The sequence below is a fragment of the Miniopterus natalensis genome, chromosome 8 (assembly GCF_054644295.1).
Source record: "Miniopterus natalensis isolate mMinNat1 chromosome 8, mMinNat1.hap1, whole genome shotgun sequence".
In the NCBI taxonomy this organism is placed as follows: Eukaryota; Metazoa; Chordata; class Mammalia; order Chiroptera; family Miniopteridae; genus Miniopterus; species Miniopterus natalensis.
The window spans coordinates 34,320,033-34,345,199 of NC_142088.1; the positions used below are offsets into that span (position 1 = coordinate 34,320,033).

Sequence of the window (25,167 nt, forward strand, 5' to 3'; positions counted from 1 at the left end):
ACCAGGCAAAATAATGCATTTTAATGTTACAGAAATTCAAATGAATATTCTTAGAGGAACAATATGTACTTCAAGCTTGAGAAGCTGCCATTATTGACAACGGTGTATCATCATTCACGTTGGAAATTTGAAAACTCCCAATTTTCAAATGACCATTGCAGGATCCTTTTTCTTCTATGCCTTCTTCATTCAGGCTCTTAGCACAATATGTGCCAGCTTGGACAAGTTAGGTTCTTAAAAACATTCCTTTTATGGTGCGCATAGTAATTCAAACGGAGTTTATACATTCTGGATAATCTTTGCTGACGTTCTTGACTACCTGAACCCCACCCTTTCCTCTTCCCATTCTTTAAGACTTCACTCACACCGCATCTCCTTGGTAGACTTCTCTGAACATCCAAGGAGTCTCTCAAATTCTTTTTATTCTTCTTCTTCTGCATACTTTTCATTTGGTGCTTCCAAACTTCCCCATAAAACAAAAACATGCCTTGTTCTTCCACTTAGTTTTAGACCCTCTTTCATTTATTTTTTTTCCAGGGGGCCAGTGAACACAGTCCCCCACTACCACAAATTGCAGCCGAGTATCCCACATTTGGGAAATTGCAGGGGCCAGCATATCCCCCGTACAACAGATAAGCCTCGCCCTGGGAAAATCACCTTCGTATCATGGTATCTCCCCTGCAGGTATTTCTCATTTATTTCTACATAGCAACTAACATCGTGGCTTGAATATAGTAGCTTTCAAAGGTTCAAGTACACAAAGGTTTAAAATGGGGAGAGGAAAGATGAAACTAATAGTGTTGAGGTTCATTTTATTTGTATACTATTAAGTGATTTTGCCCACTGGCCCAGATGCAACTATTGTATCTCGTATCTTGTATTATCAGAAATGAACTAGAAGTGGCTACAAAGCTGAGTAGTAAAAATCATTGATGCCTAAATTACTATTAAAATGGGGTGTCTGGTTTATTCGTATCATTCCTGTTATTAGAATCAACTGGTTAAATTGCTGAGTAGTTTGACCACAGAATGAGGTAACATTTTAACGTCTTTTTTCACAGTTTAACTGTGTATTTTTAAAAAATGTTTTATTTTACCTCAGATGGCAATCATTAGGACCACAGAACTAGTTGAGACCAAGAAGCCTTGGTATCCACTCTTCCTCCAGGGTGGTCTAGTCTGAACGGCATTTCAGCTTCTTCAGGAAAAAAGAATATTAACCTATGAGGTTTATGCTGTAATTCTTTTGGACTTTATTCATGACTCATCAAATCTAATCCAGTTTCTTCATGTTGTAGTTCCAGAAAAGAAACCACTAAAAACCTGTTAGGCAAAATAAATACTTTATTGTTTTAATTTTTCTTTTTTAGAAATCAGCCTTTGTGTGATAATTCAAACATTTATAAACCTTTTAGTTTTTCAAAGAATATTGTTAACATCCTGACCACTTTTGATTAGAATTTCACACAAAGAAATATACTAGGAGTGGAAAATTATAAATGCTAAGGGATAATTCTAGTAACATTTGGTTGTTACTTTACATACTTATTTAACACACATATGACCAAATAGAAAGCCATCTTCCTCTTTTTCCCCCATAAAAACAGTTTTCAATGGCTAAACTGAACTAAAACCATCTATTGTAAGGAGAACAAATCTAAATTACTCCCATCTTGAAAAAAAAACAAAACCAAAAAACAGCTTATTTATTTTTACCCATTCAAGTCACAGGCCCCATTATTTTGGAAATTCTCTACTATTTAGTCTAAAAGACAGAAGAAACATCTCCTTATAATAAAGAAGTCTGGACAATGCAAAAAGTACATAGTGTTTAATATAAGACACATTTCCAAAAGAAAAATACTACATAAGCTATAATAAAATTACATTTGTCTCGGGTAAAGTAACAATGCTTACAGTGTAAGAACATTAAGTAGTTGCAGGAAACCTCATATGAGAATTCTAGCCTACTGTTATTAGTAACTTCCTCAAGAACTAAGAGGAAATCTTCACAACAGAACAAATTTTCTTCTTGGAAGTGACACTAATTAACAGCAGTAGAGGGAAAATCATTGGTTGTTTCAAGCTCTCAAAAAATGAATCAGTTATTGCACAGTAAATACCTCATGGAGGTCAGTGTTTAACGAAGCTAGTCTAAAGAAATATGTTATTCATACGTTGGTTAAGTCTGGAAGTTTTCAAGTTTTAAAATTAATTCTATGTAGGGAATCAACTGGAAAATATTGACATACAAATAAATATTAGGCTTTTCAAATGGCTACAGTTTTGACAGTTTAGGAGAGAAATAAAGTCAGCAAAGTGCCTAAGTTTCTATGTATGTTTTTTAAAAAGATATGCATAGAAGAAATAAACATTGTACACTGTGTACAGCAGCCCAGCTCAGCAGCAAGTATCTTCTGAAGCACAAATAATACCTCCACCAGTGTATATCATGATAACTCCAATATTACACAACTAATACGATCCATGCCAACCTTAAAAAAGAAAAAGTGAACATTAAATACCTTTCAAATATTATTAAAACATACTTTAAAAGTGAAATGAGAGTATTTGCTATACATGCACACACACAAGATCCTGTTGTGATCTCTATACATCTTCCTGAGAGTTAATGCTTTTATCCCTAGCTTTGAAAAAAACCGTTATTTTATGAAATAATTTATAAAGATATGCTCCTACTTTCTGCAGCCAAAATTATATATTATATTTTTCAAATTGTGTATCTGTTTCTCATATTCTATAGAATGAATGTTTTTAGTTTTGTTAAAGGCATTATTCTACTGTAGTGTATTACTGACTGTGGTATTCACCAAGTATTACTATTAATATATATTTTATAAAATGTAACTAGAACTATGAAATAAAATTAAAGTAATCCACTTCATAAATAAAAGAATTCTATATATATTATGACATTACTAGATATGGAACTATGAAAAACATTTCTTAAAAAGGCAAAAATTAAGCCCGGCTGGCGTGGCTCAGCAGTTGAGCATCAACCTATGATCCAGGAGATTGCGGTTCGATTCCTGGTCAGGGCACATGCCTGGGTTTCGGGCTCGATCCCCAGTAAGGGTGTGCAAGAGGCAGCCGATCAATGACTCGTCACTGATGTTTCTACCTCTCTCTCCCTTCCTCTGTCTGAAATCAATAAAGACATATTAAAAAAAAAAAAAAAAAAAAGAAACCACTAAGGTTTAAAAAAAAAAAAAAAAAGGCAAAAATTGAAAAGGTACTAAGAATTTGTGATTCTCAAAATCTTGGTCCATAAATTGTACATCTGAAATACCATTATAACCAATGCAATCAAAATAAGACTCAGCTTTGGGGGTACTGATTTCCCCAAGTCCAGCATTTATTTATTATAATGAAATCTCAGTAAAATGATATAACGGGTGCAGCAAATGTAGGTTTACAGTTGTGATACAGGAAACAGAGAGGTTATTCTTGTATTATTATTTATTATCGTATTATTTTCTGTACAAACAATTGTAAATCTACTTTTGCCTCACTCTGTATAACAATCTCTTGGAGGTTAGTATTATAAGATTTCGATTTGCATTTCAAAAGGGGTTGTATGAAGTTTTCACACTGCAGGGTAATATATAACATACATTCTAAAAATTAAACTTTCATTAGAGAAGCAGACCTGTGTACTAAGAAAGCAAAGCATTAAAAACTAAGTACTATTTTACATTTATCTAAACAAAAAAATTCAGTAAGTTTACCTATTAATTCCATTTAATGACTATCTTGCTTAGAATTAGATGATTTACTTGAAGACACTGCTGCCAAAAGTCCACTTACAATTTCCCGTCTAATTTCCCCAACAATAGATTCTTTAATCTAGAATGGAAACAGAGAAAAATAAGAATTCAGGAATATAACTATAATCCATTTCTTGTTTTCAAAAAAACATAAATAGCATTTCATGTCTGCAATCACCTAAACCATGAAGAAAATGACAACCTCCCTGTGAACCTCATGCAATACAGAGGGAGAAGGGAATCACTTTCATCTCTCTTCTAACCCAGATCAGACTTCTAGGTCTGGTTGACCAAAATTCAGACAACTACATTATAAAATATCAATTTCTTAAGTTGAGAACATTAGCAAAAAATGTTATAGGTTAAAAAACTTCTATTAAATAATTTGTTCATGACACAAAATAGCCTGGAAGAAGTGATTAAACGTTAGATTCATTTTTATGTTTCTTATTAATGTCCACATTTGTATGGTAGCCAGCAGGAATGCTCAATGTTCTCATTGTTAAGAAAACCCATTCGCGGCAAAACAATACACAGGTTTTTGTCTGTTTATACCAACTGAAAGCAGACTATCTAAAGAAGTTATATGTTGTTCTAAATGTAACACTCACACTTTAAGTAGAAAGAAATGATCATTTAGCACAGATTATTTTAAAACATGAAAAACATTCTTTAAATGACCATAAACTCTAAAAACATAATTTTTTCTTTAGTTGTATGGTATGTTTGTCACCTGTCTGAAACTTTGGCTTCAGGTAAGGATATACATCTCATTTTATTGGTAGAAAGGGCAAACAGGCCTAGGGGCAATGACGCTTCCATCAAGATTTTCTTCTCCAGATACCCAAACACTACACATGCCTATCCATGCCTTTTTCTCTCTTATGATATAGCATCTCCTCCAAATAGCCCTTTGTAAAGACTGTAAATGTGATTTCCTGAAATAAACTGATAATACCTTCCAAAATTAGCACTTGAGACACTCTCAATCAGCTTTTAAAAATTCTACATTTCCACAGTTTCCTGTCAGCCTGATCTATTTCCTAAAATGTTTCTAAGTACATCCTGAACACATTTCAGTCGAAGTCTTTCCAAAAATGGATCTGTACTAATCTGTCATGAAAAACTGGTACACACACAATACATACACTTATAACATAAGTATACACAGAAACAGATGCTCTTTAGCTACCAACCATCTTCACTGGAATATATTCAAATAAATACAAGCTTATCATTCTATCTTCTACCAATATTCTAAACTTTAAACATCATCAAAAGCTTTTGAAGTTCATAGCACTCCGAATTCATTTTTTAAACAAATGTGTTAGATACAAATATTATGAAAACCAGAATCTCTTAGCCACAATATACAAGCACAAACACACTGTGTGTTGGATCAGAACCACTGCACATCTGTATTTATAGGAGACAATGAGCAGCAGTCTTTCCAGTTCTGCTGTTCAATGCAATGTGGCAATTTGATTAAATTTCATCATTCATCAACATTCAAAAAACCAAAGTTGGCCTAGCCAGCATGGCTCAGCAGTTGAGCATCGATCTATGATCCAGGAGATCATGGTTCGATTCCCAATCATGACACATGCCCAGGTTGTGGGCTCCATCCCCAGTAGGGGGCGTGTAGGAGGCAGCCGATCAATGACTCTCATCACTGATGTTTCTATCTCTCTCTCGCTCTCTCTCTCTCTCTCTCTGAAATCAATAAAAAAATATATATATGTAAAAAAACTTAAAAAAAAAACAACTTGTAAAAACTATTATTTACAAACCAAAAATATGTGCCAACATATCTGGGGAGTACAGACATTAGTGGAGAAAAGCATAAAAGTCTCACCATCAAGGACGTCATAATCTAGACGGAAACAAAATGAATACTGTTTCATAAAATACTAAGAGGAAAGATAATTTATTAATTCATTAATGATATAAGAATGGAACAAATCTTGAAAAATGAGAGACCACTTTGGGCTAGAAGAGAAAATAAAAAATTCTCAGAGAATGGCCAACGTTAATGTGGTAGGTCATGAAGAAGGAAAGATGATTTCAGACGACAGTGAGAACAGAAAATTGTAGGAGGAGCACCCTGGATGAAGGTGCGAGCAAAAAGGAGCCTGGCCGACAAGACAGTTCCTGCTGGGAGTGGGCGGGAATTAGAATAGAAAGGGTGAGTTCAAATGGAAAGTGTTTACTGTGAGCTACTTCAGGGAGAGAATTGGGGCTCATTTATCAATGTATCCTGGCATAAAATAAATGCTCAATACATGTTTGGATCAATGACAGAGTGTGAGAGACAGAGGGAGAGAGCACAAGAGAGACCACATCACACATAAAATGAAACAGAAAGTAGAAAAACAAAGGATGACAAACTAGCACTGAAAATAATAAAATGCTTTTAACAGCTTATTGAAGGATTTAATGTATGGAGAGATACATTAATTTTAAAGTCCCCCATGCTACAGAGAGGCTGGAAGGATTGGGAGTGAGAAAACACTACTGGGATGGATGGTCAAGTTGCCTTTATGAGCACAATTTCCAAAAAGTGATACAGGCTAAAGACAGGCTACTAGAGGCTAAGAAAGGAATGCTCACTGGCAATATAAACAGACTGATTGTGATAGAGAGGAATAGCACAAAATAAGCATAGAGCCACAGTTGTTTAATAATCCTTACTAACCTTACTAACCATAGATAAGAGGTTTTCTTACAGGCCCTGGGAAACTGGAGGCTGAAACAAGGCTGTGAAAAGATAAGATGCCCCGAAGCGTCCATTACTCAGAAAAGAAACACATTTTGAGAACAGACCAAGGACAGGACATGCTTTGATTTGGTTGCTGTGCCCAGATCCTGACCCCCTCTGGGAATTTGTCTCAGGAACACTGACCATTCTCTGGTCCCAGGAATGGGTTGAGCTGTTTGCAACATCATAGAAGATTAGCCCCCTGGTTATCGGACTCTGAGCTCCCGAAGGCCGACAGCAGACCCTCCCCTCCCCTTCCCATTATACTTGTAGCTCACAGCTGCATGTAGTTATCTTTTCCCTCACCCATATATAATCAGCTAACTGGTGAGGGGAGTCAGAGCAGAATTTCCAGAGTGACCAACTGCTCTCCCCATATTGCCAGCATTACTGGAATAAACGCTCATATATGATTTAACCCTGTCTCTGCTTAATTTGGCTCAAGAGGTGATAGGTGGCCTCGGAGCCACTGTGTCTGGTATCAACTGCAAGTCTGAAGTATGAAGCAACACATCCATTTAATATACATGTAGTGAGTGACAACTTTGTGGCAGCCATTATATGAGACAATCACTAACAAAAGTTATAATAAGAACATAGTCAAGCTGAGGATTTACCAAAATACATGTTTAAAGCATGTCAGATGACTGGTAATGAAGATACTAAAAGGCGTGAGTCAAGCCTAAGAACTTCAATAAACAAAGACCAACTCTCTAAACACAAAGCACTCTATGTTCACACTTTGAAGTTTAATTCTGTTGAATTTGCTACTGTGGGCACAGGTTCGTTCATTCTATTCAGTAATCTTTCCATTTAGTTACTTTTTCAGGCCACTGATTACATACATCGTGGACCACCAGGGCAAATTCCAGGAGAGTGTTCTTTCCCCACTACAAAATACACAGTCTGCACAGAAAAGGGGTATCTTTAATCTGACAAATCTTAGTTATTGATTGAGTGTACTAACCATTTGTCTGAAAGGACTTTCAATATTGTCCTTCGAATGAAGAATTCTGCTGTATTAACACATTATAAATAATGAAAGCATTCTTTTTAAAAACTTCAGATATGGTAAAATGACGGAAAGAAAGGCCTGACAGACATCATTGTTTTCATGCATCCATGAGTGCATTAAGAAAACTTCCCTGAAAGTGTCTGCCAAACACGCTTAATCCTCACCTGCAAAACTGTTCAACACAAGCTTAAAGCTTCCTTCCTGAATAGTGGCTTTGTTAATGGGGTCAGGGGCCCAGAATTTACTGGCAAGACAGAATCTAATTTAATTTTCTTGGTAGCTGATACAATAAGCTTAAAAAAAAACCACTGGAATTCAGTACCAAGTGTATTTAGGTAAAAAGATTATGGATTTGAAATAAATGGAATCAAGACTAATCTGAATTTTAGATACGTTGTAAACAAAATTTAACAGAATACAATTACAACTGAGTTAAGGTGATATTAACACAAATTATTTTTTAATTATAAATGACACTGGACTAATTTATCAATTAATATATGCTTTTAAAGTGCTTCAAAATAGTTTATTTTCTTAACTACACCAATATTCCTCTTTCACATTGTTTGATCTGTATATTTTGTTTGGTAAGTCATTTTTTTTTCCCCTGCACACAGTAAAAGGATAAATGTTAAGCCCAACTTCCTCCAAACTATGCCAAATCCTGACTTAGGGAGTCTCTAATTAATGGTTTAGTAACAAATTCTCAAGTTTTTGAAACATTTGCCTTGCATATCAGTTTAAGTGTCTTCAAATTATAAAATATTCTACATTTAATGGGAGGTTCTTACAGATGTTTAAGTAAGTCTCTAGAACCAAAAGAACAACCAACTTTCTATATGCTATGTCCTGAGTCAAAGGATCAATGCCCTCTCGTCTAGGAATGATTTACTCCTAGGAAACTACCTACAGCTCAATCAGGCCATCCATTAATGACTTTAAAAATGAAGACTCAAGTATGCATTAAGGGAGTATTTGTGAAAAATTAGCAACATAAAGCTGAGTTTTCAAGGAAAACTTCCAAACCAAAACAAGCTACAAAAATATCACATTTCTAAGGGGGGAAAAAATACCGTAGAACTTGCTTCCTCAGTTAACAAGTAATAGTGTGAAGAAAAACAATTACTTAATTTCACTCAAAAACAGATCTCTGACATGAAACATATAAATAAGAATAGATGATAATCAGTCATACTTAACTGAGCAAGTTGCACGAACAGAGCTTGATGAACCCAGCCACAACCAACTTAAGAAATAATTACATCTGAAGGACAAATAACTTATAAAATTAAGACCTTTCGAACTTTAAGTTGGTATCTCATGGCAGGAAAAGAAATTACATACATCTAGTCGCTCCTGCTATAATGCTTGTTCTGAAAATGTGAGTTTGTCTCAAACATGATTATTAGAATACAGCTTGGTCTCCCTTTTTAAATATACTGTTCCTTCTTACTACCTGATCCTAGTGCCCAAAACAGATATTTTGCTAATTTTCTTAATTAACTTTTGACCTTTGAGCACTCACTTTCCTAATTTTTTGTAGTCCTGTTGGTTACTAGAACTATGGTTACATGATTCAGCTTTGCACACTGCTATCCTTCAGGGTAAACCTTTTCATTCAGTATTTCTATCTTTGAGCAACTCCATATTTCTCCACCCACTAAACCAAGCAAATTATTTATACTTATTAAAGTCACAACACCATTTTCTCATGTAAATTGACATTATAAAATGACATAATATCCTGGAAGAGATCTAAATTGTAATCTCTCATTTTACAAATGTGGAAACAGACCTAAAGGGTTTGTCACATGTTTATGTATTTCGAGCTCTACAAACACCTTCTTTGCCAGAGTAATACAGAACTGTAGTTATTTCACACTGTAGTATGAAGTTGCAAAAATGCCATTACAAACATTACAAAAATATCTTAATAGACATAGCTGGACCAAAGGGAAGGTCAATTTAAAATATGAAAATTACTGAATACAGTCAAAGGAATATCTTATAAACAATTAATGTTTTTAAAAGACCTCCTCCAACACATATCATCAAATAAATTATTAAGCATGGATCTTACTCACCTCTCGTATGACTTGCTGCAACTCATCTTGCTCCACATTTTTATGCATTTCCTCAGCAGCTGGCATTAATGGGATTTTTCCACACCCTTCTTCCACTTCAGATTTAGGTCCTACAGCCTCTGAGGCTTCTTCAGCTGCACCAACTTCCTCAGAACTCTCCACTTCTGGAGGCGAATGCACAGAGCCTGTTCTAGAAGGAGCAGTTGGTGTCAGGGCCACTGATGCTCGAAATACTTTCTTGGTTGGTACCCGATGGGCCTTAGGTTTGCGCGCTGAGTCACTAGCAGGTACTCCAGTTCTTCTACTAGGATGAAAGGGACTAGAACATGCAGAAGATGACTCTGATGTTGCTTGGGAGAAAACAGATTCTGAGCTTTCTCCAGGAGGAATTTCAAATCCCATTTCTCCAAGTGCCAGGCCCAATTCAGACTTCAGGTAGGACTGTTCCCGCATCAGTTCAGTGACCTTGGAGATCAGAAAAATTGTAATTCTTCTCTCTTGAAATTAAGATTGGTAGTTAAATAAATTTAAAAACCTAGCTGTATTGCCAAAAGTCACTTAACTTGTAAAGACATGATTCTAATTCATTCATTTAGTAACTACTCAACTTTATTTGCAACGAGAGCAAAGAAAATTTAAATTCACAGTGAGATCAAGCCATGTACTATGTAACTAGAATATCTAGCTGAATGAAATTTTACTTGTTGCCACGTGGGTGTCCAAATTATTCATAAGGAAGAATAACTAATGAAAAACAAAACAGTGACTCATAATGCTTCTGCCCCCCAAAAACTAATTTGTTTAACGTATGATAAAGACCAGACTTTTGTTCAAAAAGTAGTTATCTTATAGATCCAACTACCTAAGGGACGTGGAATCGGACTGTAAAAGAACATTCCCCCTAGAGTATAAATTAAATGCTTTTATGATGCATTATCACCTTTAGGCCATAAAGGTAAGTCAATTATGCAATTAACTCGCTTTCTAGTGGACTAAGGTGGCCAGGGATGTTCACAAGTGCCAAACGCACTTCCAATCAATTTAAATAATTTATCAAATTCTGTATTTAAAAAAATAGTTCATCTACACTAAGAAAACTGTTTGTTTATGAAATGTGTCATTGGTCCCCCAGAGATTTAAAAGGAGAGGCTTACTGGTTCCATTACATTCAATGGAGAAGGGCATGACAAGTTGTCAGCGCTTCGACTGCCACACATTCCCTGAAAAAGGAAGAACATATATATGTGTATGTGTTTTTTCAAACTGCAACTGTTTTATAATAAAATGAATAAGCTAATTATTACCCCAAAGCACTCCTTTATGTCAGAGAGGTCACCTTTAACTGTCACGAGATCCTATAAAATGCATTATTGTGACTGAAGGTAAATACGTAACACCTGCTGTCACCATCACACATTTCTCAGAATAATGGAACAAAACCTTTTATGGGAAAAGTTACTCATCGATCATGTAGAATATTCTTATTCTATGCTATTCACACATGTGTACACACACACACACCCCATTCTACTGATGCTATTCAATACCTGAGCATAATGTGTGTGTCTGTGTGTGGTAATCATCCATTTATTTATAACAAATCAAATATGTTGTTCAGGTAACAGAAAAGTTCACTATTTCAAAGCAACATATTCTACGACTGCAAAGGTATCGGCAAAAATAAGAATACAACCGCTGAAGTTCAAGTCTCATGGAAAAGAAGAGAAGTATAAAGAGTGGTTCTTTCATAAGTATAAAGTGTTTCTTATTCTCTTGGTTGTATATACTTTTTGCCTTTACAAAGATCTTATTTGATTCCTTAAAAAACATAAAGAATAGAAAATAATACAAAATAAAGGAAAAGCTTAAAGAAAAGTTATTTATTTGAAGGCAAGAAAGTGGGGGAAAAAAACTGAATGAAACATATATTTGTGTTCTTTGCAATTCCATGAAGGAATTAAAATCTAAATTTCAGAGATTAATCACTGTCATTTCCTTTAAAACTCCTGAACTTCTGTATTGCTGCTTATTCTCTATTATTAAAAATTATGACTAAAATTCTTCAATGAATTTCTACATATACTAAATATTTAAGAAAATAATCACAACATGTACATTCAACTGACTTGGAGGAAAGATTCCTTAAACGTTCTGCATTCCTCTAATGCCATTAAAATAAGTGTTTTTAGTTAAGGCATTTGTTTTAAATTATATGGCCCACTATAAACAAATCCTTACTAAAACTACTGTCCACACCCAGGTACCTACCACAAATGCTGAGGAGCGCAAGGGTGAAGGAATGTGCCTGACGCGGAGCTGCTCCTCCAGGCCCAGCAGGCGCTCCTCCAGCTGCAGTTCCAGGTCTTCGAGTTCCATCCGGACTGAATTTCGCAAACTCTGGAGCTGATCAGCTTCATACCTGTCAGTATGGGGACAGGCACAAAGTCTGAATAAAGCAGTCTGGGGATTCATAGTCACGGGTCTCTCACCAGCTATGAGAATGCAGTGAAATTCCAAGTTTTAGAAACTGACACAGTAGCAACTGCAACAGGTGTGATCACCAGGACAGTTGGTCTTTCTCCATCTAGCCTTTCTCACAAATATCCCAAACACTAAAAACAGATTATGGCCACTACTTTCCTTAACACAGTGAAAGCAGGGAAGTTTACTTAGGAATTTTATTTATACACTGGCTCACAAGATAGGTAAAGGGTACACAGCAGTAGAAATAAAACCTAGTTTAAAAAAAAAGTTGACAATGCTTTTTAGAATAAAAAACATTCTGAGTCACATTGAGACAAAATGAACTTTTACCTTTCCTCCTCTGTCATGTGATGATAAACCATGGTTTGCTGACGCAGCATCGCCAATTCTAAGTCCATCATTTGCGTTCTAAACAAATTCAGGCTCCGCCTCATTACCTGGAGCTCCTGAAAAGTGTTCTAAAACACAATGTAACAAAATTATACTTCTAAATCACACGAATTATCCTGTACACAATGAGTTAAGTAAGAACTTACTTCATAAAGAGGTAGAACAGATGATTTCTGAGTACTATATGGAGCAGCAGTAAGATCAGGTCCTCTCATCATTGGATACTTCAAAAAAAGTGAAAGCATGGTTACAAAACATTAAAGTGACTATTTGCAAATTATCTGAAGTGTTAAAAATATGAATTTGAGGCCTTCAAATCTTTCTCTTTGAGGCAAAAATATTAAAAACAAAAGAAAACTTGATATTGTAAGCAAGAGCCAAATCAATCCATCCCTCATGCTACCTATTAATCCCATCTGTTTCAGGTGTAAAAGTCATTCTATTTGGAATAAGGCTGAAGCAAAGGAACATGTATAGTTCATCTATGTCTTACAGGACTTCCCTCTTGCCTTCAGAAAGTAGAAAAACAAAATTCAAAAATGCAGAAGCAATAGCAAGTGTCATTCTAAAATAGCAGAACTGTTGACTTGGATGGAGAGAGTAGCAATCCATCATTGCTCATTCTTAGACATTTGAGCGTCTACTATATGTCACTATTTTAGGCAGTGAAGAAAAATAGGCATTCCTAGCCTTTAAATGTTCTCATAGTACAAGAAAGAAATAAAAGAGAAGTTAAAAAATTAGAGTACTGGGGTGGAGGGGAGTAATATGCTGGAAACATACAAAAATTCAGATTAGGGGAATACACATTCCCAATGGTGCTGACACCTGAGCTAAGCCTTAACAGTAAACAGGACTTGGTCAGGCAAAGAAAGGCAAGGGTGGGGCACTCTAGGTTTAAAAAAAAAAAAAAGTAACATGTGCAAAAACAGACACCTAGGATTGCACCACTATTTAGGGGCCTGCATGCAGTCCATTAATGGCTGGAGCACACACATAAGGAATAAGTCCTGGGGCAGAGCCCAGGTCACAAAGAGCATCTGTCTACTGAGGTGGGGATCGGAAATTAATTAGCTCAGTTATTGATGGGACATCTAAGAGGAGAAGACCACACTTAGGGCAGAAGAACACGCTGGCCAAGAAAGAAAGGCACAGGCAGACAAGGCCCTGGGAATCCCCAGCATCACACAATTACAGTTGAAAGGTTAAGTGTCTGACTCACAAAAAGAACTACATTTTGTAAAGAGGAAAAAAAACACCCACATTCTGGTTAGATTGAAAATCATTAAGAGATAATTGTCATGAGGATAAAATACATATTTAAAAGAAGGCACACTGCTACATAACTTGAAAAGTCATAACTTTAATTTTTACTTTCAAAGTTGCTCCCTGTCTACAGTCATCATGATGAGAGATCTATTTTATATACTCTAGGCCTCCTGACGCCAGCTGAACACTCTGATCACTGCATTACAGTCATTGTCTCCATCTCCTTAACTGTCTGAATATAACTAGTTCAGAAAGAGGTGTAGAAAGGAAATATGAAATAGGAAGGGCAAACCTACGAATTTACTTATTTTCAAAGCTTTTAAGGGGGGATTATTTCCAGCCCACTAACAGATCTAAGAGGAATGACTTTAAGTGACAAGACACATAGACCATTTATATTCGAATTCACATTTTACCTGATTTTTTTCCTTTTTTGAGGTAGTTTCAGTCTTTGAACCCAGTGGAGGCAGATTAATTCTGTGCCAGGAGACCAGCCTCAGGAGTCAGTAGGTGAAAGGAAAGCTTAGTCAGAGAGCTACGAGCAGAACCAGAACACACGGCGACATGGAAGTCAAGGGGACGGACACTTAGAAAGGGAGAGGTCGTGAACACTGTCAAATGGCAGAGAAAAGGAGAGAAAGTACTTGAGAGGGAAGATTTTTTTAAATAATAGGGAAAACCTAAGACAAAGACAATAGAACAGAGGCTAAAGAAGGAAGGATACCTAATGGGCAAAATCTCTTCTCTAGAAGGAAGATTATGAGCAGAGAAATGAACCTTGTTCAGCATTACTTACAGCCTTTCCCGAGATAGGAGGGAGGAGTATAGGAAAGGGGTAGGTACAGGTAAGTTTAGGCATGGAAGAAAATGAAGCTGAGGAGGTTCATGCCTATTGGGTGTTAGCTTCTCAATGAATTAAAAGGTGCTCAGATCAATGGAAGAAAAAAAACATGAAGAGAGGTACACCTTTTCTCATACCTGTGAAAGATTCTGCAGCGAGTTTCTGATATCATGCAATACTCTTCGCAACTGCATTTCGATGGCAGAAGGAGGGTTCACAGAGCCCACCCGGTAAGGATAGGCAGCATGTCCGTGTGAGTAAGAACACCCAAGGGGGGAAGAAAAGGCACTGCAGGTGGCGCCGGATATGTTGGGGACACTGCGAGTACTCAGAGTCCTCATGTGCTCACACAGGGGCCGGTCCTGCCACTCCGAGTGGAGAGAATGAAGGGAGCAGGTGGACCGAGATATAGGTGCGGGAGCATACAGTGAACAGGCAGGAGTCCTTTGATGATGACACTCCTCCACCTGGCTCGCCTCCTGCTGAGAGGCGTCTTCCTTCTTCCCAGAGGATGGAGAGATGAAAATAGTGGATTTCACCACAGACTGACCATCATGCTCAACCACCTCTTTTTCTAATTTCTGTTCCTCTTCAGGTGTGTACTTGTAGGTGAAGGAAGGCGGACTGCACCTGGTCTCTTTTCCTGGGGACAATCGAACATTGACAGAGGACACAACCCTTACTGGGCTCAATAAGGTGGTGGGTAAAGACTGAGACCTTCTTAGAGGGTAGCCAGCTTTTGCAAGTAAGTACCTCTGTTTCAACAGGTCTTTTGATTTTATCAAGCTACGCCCTCCTCTTTGACTAGACAGACCACAGATCTTCATTTGAGCTCTTTGTAAAGCTGTATTAACTCTGTCCACAGATGAGGGAAGCCCAGTTTTAGCTTCAGAGCCCTTCTCACTGCATTTAGCTTCAATAGACGCCAATGATTTAAGAATATGGTGTGTGGTATACTGCACAAACTCACATTCACTGCTTTTCTCCACATCACTTTCAGCGCTCGCTTCCCTCAGCAGTTCCTCCGGCTGAGCTGGAGATGAACCCTCTTTCCCTTTAGCAGCCTCGGGGAGGTGACCCCCCGTGCTGCAGGTGGGCTCTTTACTTCCCGTACCCTCAGCAGTCTCGCACTGGGGGAAATCCTGGCTGTCTGGCCTTCTGTCAGCAACTGTTGGTACTTTCCCACCTCCCTTAAGAGGACCGAGAGACTCCTCCTCAGACTCATGAAAATAAGGCTGGTCGTGTGCTGTCGGCGTGGCGAGGTTTTCACCAAATGAAGTCACTGTTGTCTCGCTGTCACAACTATCAGCACTGCTCCCCATGGCTTGCAACGATTCGTGAACCTGCGAAAGGAAAACAGGTGGAAGGATGAAAACCTCAGGCAAACATCATGAAGGAAATGCCAGGGAGATATGGTGCTTCTGTGCTTTCAGGGTCTCCCACCTCTGCGGGGGCCTGGGAGCTGTTCAAAACTGTTTTTACAGCCCTGAGCCGGCAACGCCTTCAATTTCTCACTAAGACTGTTGCAGACCTTTTATTATTTTACTTAAACCCCCTTTTCAACACCCATCTCCTTTTCTTCCAACACACAACACTGACTCACAGAAAATGGACAGAAACTGCTTAACTCTCTTCCCTGACACCTACAAATTTCCCATACCTCTTCCTATCATTCCCTCCTCTCCATTCTGAAAGGAAACTGTGTCCCTTTTCAAAACTAATCCCTCCAACCTGTCCTTCTGCTCATATCCTCTCCAGGATGAGGGTATCTCCCCCCAAGTTCCATCCCAGAGTTTTCTGCATCGAACTTTATTCTCTTAGGGCCCCTTCCCTAGCAACTTCCCTAAGTCACTGCAGTACGAAAAAAGACAAAAAGACCTATCACCCTTAAGCTAGCGTCTTTACTTGAAACAAGTTAACATTCATATCTTTTCCTCATCGTCGATTTATTCTCCAGTTGTGCTTTTGCCTCATTTGCTGCATCAAAACTATTCATTCAACTACTCAGTTTCCAAGCAGCCAATTCTCATCTTTGCACTCCGATGGCCATAGCTTTCCTTTGAAAAGTTTCTCCTCCATCTCCCAATTTTTCTGCCCCCTGGATTATTTTTTGAGTCTCCTTAGGCACTTCTCTTATATGTCTACCCCCACGCTGTTTCTAAAGGCTCTTTCTGGGGTTCTCTTTTTCTCTTACTCCAGTTTTCTTTAAAATCTGCATATGTGTTTTAGACACTTTTCACATATATTCTGTGGATTACACACATAGACTATAGGCTCCTTGAGAATAGAGATGTGCTTAACCTCTTGGCTATCTAACATAGTCTCACATATCATATAGTAATCAGCAAGCTATGGGTCCACACTTAACATTGGTTATTAAATAAACAATTATTGGAAAACACTAAAACACAATGCTGGCAAAAAATAAGAAAAATAACAGACAAGACTAGGTTAATGATTAAAATAACCTCTGTTTACTGGTGGTCCTAAAATAAAGAAGGGTGTTCTTGTTGTTTTTAAATATTCAGTCAGAGGGAGATAAAGAATTAGTGAAACCTAAAATCTGTAGTTAAATGCTCAGATTGTATCTGCATCCCAGAATGAGTTTTCTTCTTATTGTCATTTGAAAAATAAAGATTATCACAGATTGAGTCTCAAAATATAGAGCTACTAAAAAAATCACCCAAACATGAAGAAATTTATCAGAGTGCAAACTACATAGGAAATTTTACCTGGAGATGGTTAAGGGAGACACAGTCTGTTGAGTCTTCAGCAAAACCACTGCTATCGGAATGCTGACTGGCGGTACGCAACAGGTGATCTACCAAAAGAAGTGTAGTTATACGAAAATGCTAAATATGACCTCAGTGAGAAAGTATTGTAACACATATGTGATTCCCAACAGATATAGGATACACAACATTGATTCTGTCTTAGAAAAATATGCATCACTTATTCAAAATTGTGGCTTCAAAGCTCAGGAGTTAAATTCAAACAAACACTGAATCAATCAGAAATTCTCAACGTGTACCTGCTAATTAAGCTCTAATTATAATGTACTTTGGTAAGTCCAATTAATGTTTTATCCTTGGAGGACAATTGCTTGAATTAAAAAAAATAGAAGTCCCCAAATAAACCATTTCCATTACGTAAAAATATAAAGGTGAAATATGTAAATATGTAGTAGGTAAAATCAGAAAGTTAAATGTAGTGTATAAAAACTTCTATTACCTTCCAAATAAGAAAATAAAAATACAATTAAGGTCAATAAGTTAAATAACTTGTATGCAGGTACCTAAATGTCTCTGGTGTTTCAAATGATGCAAACATTTATAAGTTATGAAACAATTTTTTTATAACAACTGTATAAAACTCAGTGAAACAGGTTCAACTAATACATAAAACTGTTAATCTCATAAAAACCCTACTTAGTTTTTGGTCCCAAACTCTAATTCCCAGTTAATATAACCTAAAAAAAACACCAAAAACCATTGTTAAGTATGTAAAAAGGGCAACTAAGTACAATTAGCAGAATCACACACTCATCCACACTACAAATACCACAGTGGGAGAGACTTTATTACTGTTCCATTTACTAAGGAAGACACTTCGAGTCAAGTTCTGCAGAACTTTAAAAGCAACAGGCTAAATACAGAGTGCTTGCCAAATCCACATTCATTTCAGATTTGAATGATAGAAGTAAAAAACTCTACAATATGTTGGAATCAAACCCAAATTCAATTAAAGTTTGCCTGACTTTGAAAAATATCCCACTGTAGCCTCAGTTTCACCTAGAGCATCTGGAATGGAGTAATTTTTTTCTCATTAATAATTTAGAATAATTCTGTAATATCATTTGGAAGTTAATAATACTGCATAATGAAATATAAGAAACTGACCAATATCCTTGAAAAGTCTAGGTAAACTGGAATAATTGTGAAACTGAACTGGAACGAGCTGTTAGTTACTGTAGGTACTAATTATGCATTATATTAATTAGAAAACAATGAACATCTTATGTTACAGCAGTTATCTATCACCTTATGTGTTTGTATGTCTTTTTTTTTTAACTACATTGTGAGCATTCTCAAGGCAGGAACCTTATTTATTCTTCATTGTATCCCAGTATCCAGCACAAGCTAACAATAAAAAATGTTTGCGGAATGACTCAATGGTAACTATCGCCTTAAAGCAACAACAGGATTAAGGAATCACTTAAAGGATTTAGAAGTGAAATTGCCTATCTCGTTGGGCAAAGGGCAAGCTGCCAGAGAGCGCAGGGAAGCCTGAGTGACCAGCCATGCTCAGGTTCTCTCTGCTAAGATCTGTTCTATCTGCAATGCAGTATATCTGTGCCGAGTTCACCTCTCCATGGTTAGTCCTGTCTGAGTTCACAAAGGTTAGATCTGAGTGTAGACTGCTCAGTCTACAGGTGCTGGATAGAGGAAGTAACAAGGGGGCCTGGGTTCAAGCTCCTACTTTATTTCTTAAGCAACAATCTCTCTCCTCTGCAAAACAGAGTAATAGTCTATCTCACAGGCTCACTTTAGGAACTAAGTGCAATGCAGGTAAAACTATTCTGTAACCTATAAATCACAATTCAGGTTCTTGAGTCAGACATTTCCATTTCACAAAAAGTACTGCTCTCCACAGAAAAAGGTAGAACTAAAAAGAAAGAGACCTCAGTCCTATCTGAAGAAATGGCATTTCTAATTAAAAACTGGGAAGTTAGAGCAAACTAATTAAAGTGAGAACAAAACAAAATCTGGACATTTCATTTGACCAGTATCATAAAGAAACAAAACAGAGTACCTATCTACTCTGCTAGACTAAAGAAAATATTGCTTCTCTTCTCTAATAAGGAAAATTTTGCACTGTTCTCAAAATATTTATGGAATGTTACCTTGTGACATGAGTTGAGTCACTAAACCTCTCTGAGCTTCAGTGTGTAAATCCCAAAACTGGATTTGAGATTAAGATCATTATAATCTCGAAAGTCCTATCAGTAAAGTGTAAAATATTTTTATACATACACTATATGCATTTTTATTAAAGTTGTAAACTAAACATACTAGCAGTGATTCTAATTCTGCAATTATGATTACTCTAAGATACTCACGAATATTTGCATTATCAAAATTTGATAGGCTACCTTCAAAAATGACTAAAACACTACACTGTTCTCTCTCCCTCTCTCTCATGCACACACAAAACCATTTTACTGTTAATTTATAAAAATGTTAATATTCTTTCTCGTGCCACCAGAAATAAGAGACCCTATGTCAATAAAAGGAAGAAACCCAGAGGTGAACGCAAACCACATTCCATCTTTCCTACCACAGGAAGCTTACTCTTGGAAGATCTTAAAGTAATTATACTGTTTTTTATTTAAATATATAAAATTTGCCCACATCCTAGTAATGTGGGCAAACTAGTCAAACATAAGGGATTTTGACCTTGGACAAATCAGAGAGCAAATAGCAAACAGGGTTTAGGGAGAACCCTGAAAGTTTTGAGGTATGAATCCATTCAAGAATAAGAAAGATTCCATAGGCATGAGAATGGAATGACCAATATGAAAAAAACCTCAGAGGTAAAAGATACTATCATCCGTTTTGACACATGTATTCCTTGTCTACCTATCTAAAACAAAGATTCCTTGACGGTTGTGAACTCTGCCTTACATCTCAGAAACACATACATTATGGACTTACAAGGGGAAGAAAATTAAATAGTAAAATTTGTTCTGTGTCTGACGAGAACTATAGTGACCTAGTTAAGTGGAGCTCTTGTTTTTTAGTACCACAGTGCAATAAAAGAAAAATTATATGCAAATTGTTTCTTATGAAGTCATTTCAGAGATCAGAAGAAAACAAACATGTAATTTCCTATTCTAGGAACATACATATGAATCTTTGCTTAAAAAAAACCAGGGTGGTTCAGCATGTGTAAAGTTTTAAAAATAAACAGTCCTACCTTCAGTAGTCGTTTTAACTTCTCTACTTCCTCTCTCCTTTTCTCTAAATCTCAAAAGCTTTGTGACTTTAAAGAAGCTCATACATACTTTTCGTGTTGTAAATTAAAAGTGAAAGAAATGGATTCAAAGGTCCTTTGGTCAATAATTAATAATTCAAGAGAAGAACAACATCTACAGCCACTCACCTTTGATCCATAGTTTGAATTTAATTTAACTAGCTTTAACTATTGCTGAGACGTAGGTGTTTTACTGACGGAGGTATATTTGTGTATCATACCTAAGAGCCATATGTAAATAATGAAAACCCAGAGGTAGGTAACACAGGTATATATTTCAGTCATAACCACATAAAAATGCAGACTTGAATCTGCTGCTCTATCACTTTCCATCTAGCCCTAAGCAGAACTGAAAAATATTTAAAGTGCACAGAATTGTATAACAAGGTCATTTCAGAATAAGCAAAATAAAATTACTTTATGTGAACAAAAGTCTTCAAGAAGAATACAAAAAATTCTATAACCAAACCACATAATGAAGCATGCATACCTGTGGTCTCAACTGTCGTTTTACACTTTTATCTACCACAAATACTGGTAGATAAAACCCCTTTTCCAAATCAACTGTGGACACTTGGGTAATGTGCTTGGGATGTAGCGGACAATGGTCTACTTACCTCTTTTCGATTTAGTAAGGCCTAGCTGGTAAGTGGCTGGAACATGAGGAGCTTCTCCCTCCGTACTTTGAACCTAAAGAAGAGTTTTAAGTAATTAAAACTTAAAGAATTTATGGCAAAGAAGAATACCTCTTAATAATCATTTATTAAACAAATCAACCTAACTAAAAGGGTACCAAAGCTTCACATCTTTAAAAACTTCAAGAGATTTTATCTCAAGATTACTAGAATGTCCCAAATCTATTTTCCAGTTAACAATCGGAGTGCAAGTTTATAGCTAGCAAAGAAAAATGACTACATGTATAAACTACCTCATTTTAAAAAGTTGCTATTCTATGAAAAGAAGGTCCATTAAAAAAAAAGTTCTTCTCTAAATGTTAAGCTTCAAAGTGTAAGGTCAGTCCCAGGAGAAATGCTAACAGACTCACTGCAGCAGACCATGGCATGGCTGAAACACAGCTGAGACAAGTACAAGTCCCGCATCTTTGACAAATGGCACATTATGCTCCCACTGCAAAATTCTACAAAATCCCCCAAATTTTAGGCATCAAAATCGCTCATGTGTAAGACTTCTCTGTCCAGAGATAATTGTTCTTTTAAGACATAACTTGGGAGTTTTAAGTGGAAAAGCAGGTTTCATTACAGAACTAAAATGTTGAAAGATCCTTAACCATAAATTTTCCCTGAAAAGTCTGTCCAAAGAAGGTATCAAACCCACAAAAGTTGTCTCTTTACACTGTCTTCTTTTCCCCACCTGCACAACGGCATAATTTAGGAATTTTCAGATTCCTTAGTTACCACACCCACTATTCTAACATAACTAACTCTATATTAAGATTGAACACTGGCCGGTTGGTAGGGGGAATACTAATTCCTAACACTTTAAATCCTGTAATGATTAGTCCTTAAAATAATAAATAACAGCTGAGTAATGTGGGCAAACTAGCCAAACATATGGGATTTCAATCTTGAACAAATCGGAGAGCAAATAGCAAACAGGTTTTTAGGTAGAACCCTGCAGTTTTGAGCTATGAACCCATTCAAGAAAAGGAAATAAATAAATTCCATGTAAATGAGAGTGGAATGACCAACATGAAAAAAAACTCAGAGGTTAAAGACGCTATTACCTAATTTAAAAATTGGTCAGATTTGTGTGTGTGATATATTTGTCTAAACAGTTCCATGAATCCAAGTTTACGACTTGAAAAATGAAAGCACACTGGCCATTTAAACCCATCACCCATAAATCATATATAAAACAGTTTCTACTATTCTTTGTTATTGAAACACTGTAACATATTCTTCAAAGCAGCAGACATAAGTTCAACAGGAAAACCATTGTTTTGTGTGCAAGGAAACAAAATGCATTTTCTTTTTATATTCAACAAAGGGTCTATTATTAGTCTCTAGTTAAGCCTGGCCTACTTCAAAGAGTTTTATATCAAACAGACCAGAGAAGTATAAAAGAAATATAAATGTCTCTTTAATTATATTCTAGGAATCTTAATTTAGGCACAGCAAGATGATACAACAAATTATATGCTCTCATTCTTAAATACAGAATTATCATTTTCTGTTCCTTAGATTTACAAAATTAGTCAAAAATAATATGACTTTAATGAGTATGTATCCTCAGTATACTATCCTTCAAGATGCTTCTCTATGGCAAAAAAATAACCAATCTACCCCCTTCCCTCTCTCCTTTTACCACAAACCCCACAACTGATTAAAAGAAAAAGACCCTTACACCCTCCCCAAAAAAAGCTGTGGTCATATTTTACTAATGACACTATTAAAGTCAGGATCCTTTTGCCCATTTACTCAGAAAATCATCAATCACTTTGTTGAAGGCAAAAACAGACACACTAATGAAAATGGCTGAATTTCATAGATTATGCTTTATCATTAGTCATAGATATGCAAAAGAAAGCAGTCATATTTGAGATGGGGTGCACCACAGAAAATTATGACACAAACACAGAACTTAGATTTATGTTGCATGATTTTTCCTATTCAGTGGTTTCAATTCCAGGTAGAATTCTGGTCATTTGCTATAGGTTGTCTTTCATTAAATTAACTATAGCTCAAAAATGATAAGAGAATTGTGATGGATAATGGGTGTTTATTACACTATTTTATCTAATCTTTGGGTAAGCTTGAAACTTTTCATAATAAAAATTACAAAACAGACAAACACCACACACACACACACACACGCAAAGCCAAAATAACAAACCAAAATGACAAAATCGCTTGGTCTCAATATTTTGGGATTTAAAGCTGTATGAAAACAGCTTTAAAAGTAACCCATACATTTGAGTTACTTCATTTCTAAAATGTTTTAATAAAACAAAGACTTCTGAATCAATGTCATGCTACCATGGCAGACACCTACTTTGTTTTTTTAACACCTGTCACACTTATCTTTTAGGTACAATACTATTATACTGTGTTTTACAGAGCAGCAGTATGTGGAATGTTCTAACTCAAATAATCTTTCCTCTACGGTTTAAAAAGACCTTTATATTTGTTTTTTAAAAAAAAGAAAGTCAAAACTGGAGCTTTAGAAATTACAATTCTGCCTATTTTTAATGACATCTCAAAAAAATTAAAGGAGAGCATTATTTTTCCAAAGTAGTAGCATAGGGCTGTGCATCCGATGGCATGAGTTCTTGTCCAATGTCTGTGATAATTATCTGTGATAATTATCTGTTTCCTTAACTGCAAATTAAAAATTGAAACTCCTACCTCACAGGTCCTTAGGATGGTCAAATATGATTATAAGTATTTTGAAACAGTAAAGTGGGAAAGATTTACAACGAATCTCTCTCTGCCCTACAGGAATTCCCTATACTGAAACCCCCTTGCCCCTCCCTTCAATGAGGCACTGATATCAACGGGAACATAACTACCCTCAGAAATATAATGGAGAACCACTGCAGTCAAGTAACATCAAATGTTAGGGAGGGGAAAATGCTTCTTTATCTGAAAAGGGTGAAAACTGGAAAATGAATTCAAAGAGCTAACTCATTCTCTGCTAATTTATAATTCTACAATTAGCTGCAAATTTTTATACTTAAAAAAAATCTTTCAAGTTTTAAAAGCACACATACATATATATGATTTATTTTTACTGTTACGTAAATACTTTTTAAAAAAAACACCAAACTTGCTGTTTTAGATAAATATCAAATAACAAAACTTAGTGGTTAACCAGGCTTTGAAGTAACAGCCATTGGTGCGTATGTCATGTGTTAAAGCTCATATGCTATTGCAGACACAATACTTGCCTTCAAAACGCATACAGTTAAATCTGAAAGATCAAAGAGACAACTTAACTATCAAGCATGATTGATTGGGGATTATTTTAACTCATGCCAAAAAATATTTTTAAAAGGCTAAAATAAGTACAGTAAGTCCTAACTTAACATTGGGTATAGGTTTTGTGACTTTAAGTGAAACAATGTACAACGAAACCGAATGTATCACAGGCTCGGTGATATGGACAAGAGTTAAGTTCCTATGGCATCAACGTTGTAACACAACAATGAGTCATTCAGAGTGAGAAGACACCAAACAGTCTATTCAGAGAAATAGACAGATAAAAGTCTTCCTTCCTCTCACATTTAAGTATGACAAATTTTTACTTTACACCTAAAAGAAGAACAATTGCTTAATGAGTAGAATCATTTTGGTTTAATTGTGAATCATTCATACTACTAAACTATGGCTGTACGGAGCTACCATGATGTATTCATTCAAAATAAACCATTTTAAAAACACAAGAATTATCCAGGCCAAGTCATTAAGAATTAGAAAACTCAAGAGTAGATTTTACAACTTTTAGACACACTGAAACATTTCAAATAGACTACAAGACATTTTTTA

At 36.1% G+C, this 25,167-nt stretch overlaps 1 protein-coding gene and 1 non-coding gene across 5 annotated transcripts in view; both read right to left on the reverse strand.

The window, feature by feature from the left end:
- Window positions 1-535: 535 nt before the first annotated feature.
- Window positions 536-692, reverse strand: LOC148092599 (U1 spliceosomal RNA). The gene has a single exon (XR_015714933.1). It is a non-coding gene; the product is annotated as a U1 spliceosomal RNA (small nuclear RNA).
- A 981-nt stretch (window positions 693-1,673) lies between these two features.
- ITPRID2 (ITPR interacting domain containing 2) overlaps window positions 1,674-25,167 on the reverse strand; it is a 35,892-nt gene continuing 12,398 nt past the window's right edge. For 2 of the 4 annotated variants that reach the window (XM_087819730.1, XM_087819729.1), the window contains exons 9-18: window positions 21,280-21,352; window positions 17,362-17,450; window positions 14,767-15,972; window positions 12,666-12,743; window positions 12,460-12,587; window positions 11,914-12,064; window positions 10,800-10,865; window positions 9,646-10,110; window positions 3,750-3,867; window positions 1,674-2,495 (exon numbers count right to left, since the gene is read on the reverse strand). In XM_087819730.1, the coding sequence (XP_087675856.1) occupies window positions 3,763-3,867; window positions 9,646-10,110; window positions 10,800-10,865; window positions 11,914-12,064; window positions 12,460-12,587; window positions 12,666-12,743; window positions 14,767-15,972; window positions 17,362-17,450; window positions 21,280-21,352 (2,361 nt within the window). In that variant the 3' untranslated portion in view covers window positions 1,674-2,495; window positions 3,750-3,762. The remainder of the gene's footprint in view (window positions 2,496-3,749; window positions 3,868-9,645; window positions 10,111-10,799; window positions 10,866-11,913; window positions 12,065-12,459; window positions 12,588-12,665; window positions 12,744-14,766; window positions 15,973-17,361; window positions 17,451-21,279; window positions 21,353-25,167) is intronic. The other 2 variants (XM_087819731.1, XM_087819732.1) reach the window with 2 other exon arrangements.